This window comes from Austrofundulus limnaeus, unplaced genomic scaffold (assembly GCF_001266775.1).
Source record: "Austrofundulus limnaeus strain Quisiro unplaced genomic scaffold, Austrofundulus_limnaeus-1.0 Scaffold139, whole genome shotgun sequence".
In the NCBI taxonomy this organism is placed as follows: domain Eukaryota; kingdom Metazoa; phylum Chordata; class Actinopteri; order Cyprinodontiformes; family Rivulidae; genus Austrofundulus; species Austrofundulus limnaeus.
In genome coordinates this window covers 399194-402995 of record NW_013952541.1, presented here as the reverse complement: position 1 = coordinate 402995, position 3802 = coordinate 399194, and the positions used below count along the sequence as shown (strand labels likewise).

The 3802-nt window shown below is 34.6% G+C and overlaps 1 protein-coding gene across 8 annotated transcripts in view; it reads right to left on the bottom strand.

Moving 5' to 3' along the window:
- Positions 1–3802, bottom strand: part of LOC106522898 (rho GTPase-activating protein 12) — a 61382-nt gene that overhangs the window by 4815 nt on the left and 52765 nt on the right. For all 8 annotated transcript variants that reach the window (XM_014016130.1, XM_014016132.1, XM_014016133.1 and 5 more), the window contains 3 exons: positions 2607–2705; positions 843–945; positions 459–578 (listed from right to left, as the gene is read on the bottom strand). In XM_014016130.1, the coding sequence (XP_013871584.1) occupies positions 459–578; positions 843–945; positions 2607–2705 (322 nt within the window). The remainder of the gene's footprint in view (positions 1–458; positions 579–842; positions 946–2606; positions 2706–3802) is intronic.

The window sequence follows — 3802 nt, the reverse complement described above, 5'->3', positions numbered from 1 at the left end:
ATATAAAGCCCTGAGTGGTCTGTTGACTGACCTTTTTATTTGTTCAAATAATTGTTACAGGCAGGTTACAATATAAAAAAATTGTCATAATCAAGTTTTGTGATTATTTGAAAGGAGTTTTACTTTTAAATTGTAAGTGTATTTAAATTATTTGTAATGTAAATACAATAAAAATTAAACCAATATTTAGAATAATAATCATTTTGATCCGTACACTGGTAATGTCTAACTGGGCCTCGTGCCACTTTATGTTCAATAAATTGGGCCCCGAGGAAAACAAGGTTAAGAACCCCTGTTTTAAATGAATCTTTAATTAGTTTCACACACAAAAACTATTTTTCTTTATAGAGCAAAGCTCAGGACAAGTTAAAGTTTATCATTTGTTCTAAACATAATTATCTCATTTTTCCACAAATTTTAACAAAAAAAACCAGAGTATTTGAAGTATCCAGTGAAACCTTTGATGTAGCCCTTGTCTTTGACAGCCTGCAGCGTTGGGCGGCGGGTCAGGAAGTGCTTCAGCTTCTTTTTGGTCTTCTTGTTGTCCGACACGTCCACGCTGGCGGCCGACTTCATGGCTGGGAAGGACAGGTGAGGCAGGAGAGAGTTACTCATCACTCGTCTCAGGACGCCGGTCGCCATGTCGCTCGCTGCACATTTCACAGCCCGAACTGATAACAAGTCGTTTTATAGGGCGAGAGAAACACAACGCCATGGCTCTCTGCCAAACAACTGCAGCTGTTTGTGCTTTCACTTCTGGTGTTTACGGCATCAGATATACTGCTTTTACTTTCACTCTTTATGAAAAACTAGAATAATTTAAGCTCAATTTAAAATCACACATTTAGATTTCTTGATGGCTTTGTCGTCTTTGTCCTTGTCGTGTTTCTCCGGATCAGGTGAGTCGGATTTGTCCTCCCCGTTGCTGTCGTCAGAATCTGTGGCCTGAAAACAAACAGACAGAAGGAAATAAGATACGACGGGCTGTAAAAGACATAAGCTGTGTACCTTTGACCGCTCTGAAGAGGAGACTTTAAACCTTAGATTTAAAAATATTAACTAAATCATTTAGCTTCATTATTTTTACATCAGGATTATTAAAAGTGTTGCTTTAATTTTAATAGATGGTGAGACTGTCGGACATTTAAAAATAGAAAAAAACAAAAAACRCTGACACTGAACACTGGGACAATAAAACAAACAGAACAAAAGCTAAAACAGGCAAAACTGTAGCTTAAAAATAAAATTTGCAAAAATAATATCTAAAAGCTAAATGTAGCAAAATATTATGTAAAGGAAAAGCAGTATTTAAAAGCTCAATTTGACAATGAGTAGCCAAAAGCAAAGATAAGCAAAAGTAGCTAAAGGCTCAAACAAGCAGAACAGTAAGTCAATATGAGCAAAACAGTAGCTAAAAAATAAAATAAACATACCAKTAGTTCAAAGTTAAATGTAGCAAAACTTTAGCTAAAAGCTAAGTATAACAAAACATTAGCTACAAGGTAAAAACAACAAATAAAAAAACATAGCTAAATACTAAAATTACATCAACATCAGCTAAAACCTGAATTGAGCAAAATAGTAGCTAAAAAAATTCATGAGCAACGCATTCGCTAAAATCAATTAATAATTAAACATTAGCTACAAAAACCGTGGCTAAAAACTAAAATTATAAATAGAAGCTAAAACCTAAAATGGGCAAAATGCTAACTAATTACTAAACGTAGCAAAACAGTAACTAAAAGCTGATACAAGAAGAAGTGTAGGTAAAAACTAGGATAAGCAAAGCAGTAGCTAAAATGCTAAATTTAGAAAAACTGTAGCTAAAAACTAAAATTTGATCAACTGGCACTAAACYTAAAATGAGAAAAACAGTAGCTAAATGCTAAATGTAGCGCAACAGTAACTAAAAGCTGATACAAGAAGAACTGTAGGTAAAATCTAGGATGAATAAAACAATACCTAAATGTTAAATGTAGAAAAACAGTAGCTAAAAGCTACGGTAAAACATTAGCCTCAAAGTAAAATGATCAAAACCATGGCTAAATACTAAAATTAGAACCTAAAGTGAGAGAAACTGTAGCTAAACAGCTAAATGTAGCACAACTGTTTGTAAAAATGTTAGCCAAAAGCCAAAAGTAGCAGAATCGTACTTTAAAGCTAAAAAGAGCAAAGCCATAGCTAAAAGCTAAATGCAGTATAAGACGACAGAAATAAAGCATCGGTGCAGGGTTCAGGAAGCCTTTTTGAAGAATCTTAATGCTTTACTTTAGATACAATTATTTAAAACGTGTAAAAGTTACAATTTCTAAAGTTTATGTAAGATTATTGATTGTTTAAATAAATCAAATTTTTAAATAGTTTTTAAAAGTGTTCTGATGCACAAACAGGAGACACTATAAACAGAATAAAAATAAAGCAGTTTCAGGGCTCTGAGGTTTGATCAGCCAATCAGACCTTCCTCAGTTTAAACAGGAAATATTTCGCTGACACACTTTTCTCTGTTGTTCTTATCAAACACCAACATGACTGAAACCCTTCTCCCTGACAACAAAAGCTCGGTGCTGGGTGTGTGTGCTAGAGAAGGGGAAGGCGTGGCTCCTCACGTGCGTGCCGATGGCGTCCTGCAGCGCTCTGAACCAGTCGCTGACCGTGGCGTCGTTATCGGACTGGATGAGCAGCTCTGTGCCCTGCTGAGTCTTCAGCTGCAGCCAGGAGACAAACAACAGCTCTGTGTTGATTAGCAGTCACCCAGAAACTCCTCATTTCAGTGAAACCATCACAAATAAAGGTGGAAATCTCCCCGTCGTTACGTAATGTCTGATATTTAACTGGTCTGACTGAAAGTGAGTGGGTGACCCGCTGAGCGCCTGAAACCAGTCTGAAGCTATTTGGATTAGAAACGTTCCTAATGAGACAAAAATCTGATCAGATCTGATCTTTGAAGCAAATAATCACTTCCTTATCTCCACTAAACTGGTGCTGTACTTTAAATTAGGATTGCACAAATGTCTGATTTGCTCTCTTTGTTGTCTGCTGCTGAAAGCCAAGCAATTATGTTTTCCTCATTTCTGTTTGTGTCTTCCTTAAAATATCCAATTAACCACCGGGCAGATTTTAATGAGACTCAAAAAGTAAACAGCTACTGCTGACATTACTGTGTGAGTGCTTAGAAAACTTCTCAAAATATTGAGATCCTTTTTTCTTCTGTGTGTTTTTCAGCATGTACCTTTTTCTGCACTTTTTGTGCTGTTTGTGCAGTTTTTATATCAAAACAGGACTTTCCTGCTGGGACTTTTGATACTTTAGCAATTTATACTTTTTGAGATATGTAGCTTTTTCAACCATGGTTTTCTCATTGAATCTGAATGGAGCTGTCTTTAACATCCTTAAAACTCTTCAAAATATTTAACCTCTTCAGCCACAAGAGGTTTTCTTCATGTTTTTAATCAAAATACCATGCTGAGGTGTAACTGAGTGTATCTCAGCATTTACAAACTACTTAAATCAGGGTTCCTACAGCTTAAGACAAGCTAAATTTAAGACTTAAGACCTTTTAAAGCTACTTTAAATGAAATTTAAGACTTAAGACTTTTTAATGCTACTTTAAATTAAATTTAAGACTTATTAAGACTTTTTAATGCTACTTTAAATTAAATTTAAGACTTAAGACTTCTTAATGCTACTTTAAATTAAATTTAAGACTTATTAAGACTTTTTAATGCTACTTTAAATGAAATTTAAGACTTATTAAGACTTTTTAATGCTACTTTAAATTAAATTTAAGACTTAAGACTTCTTA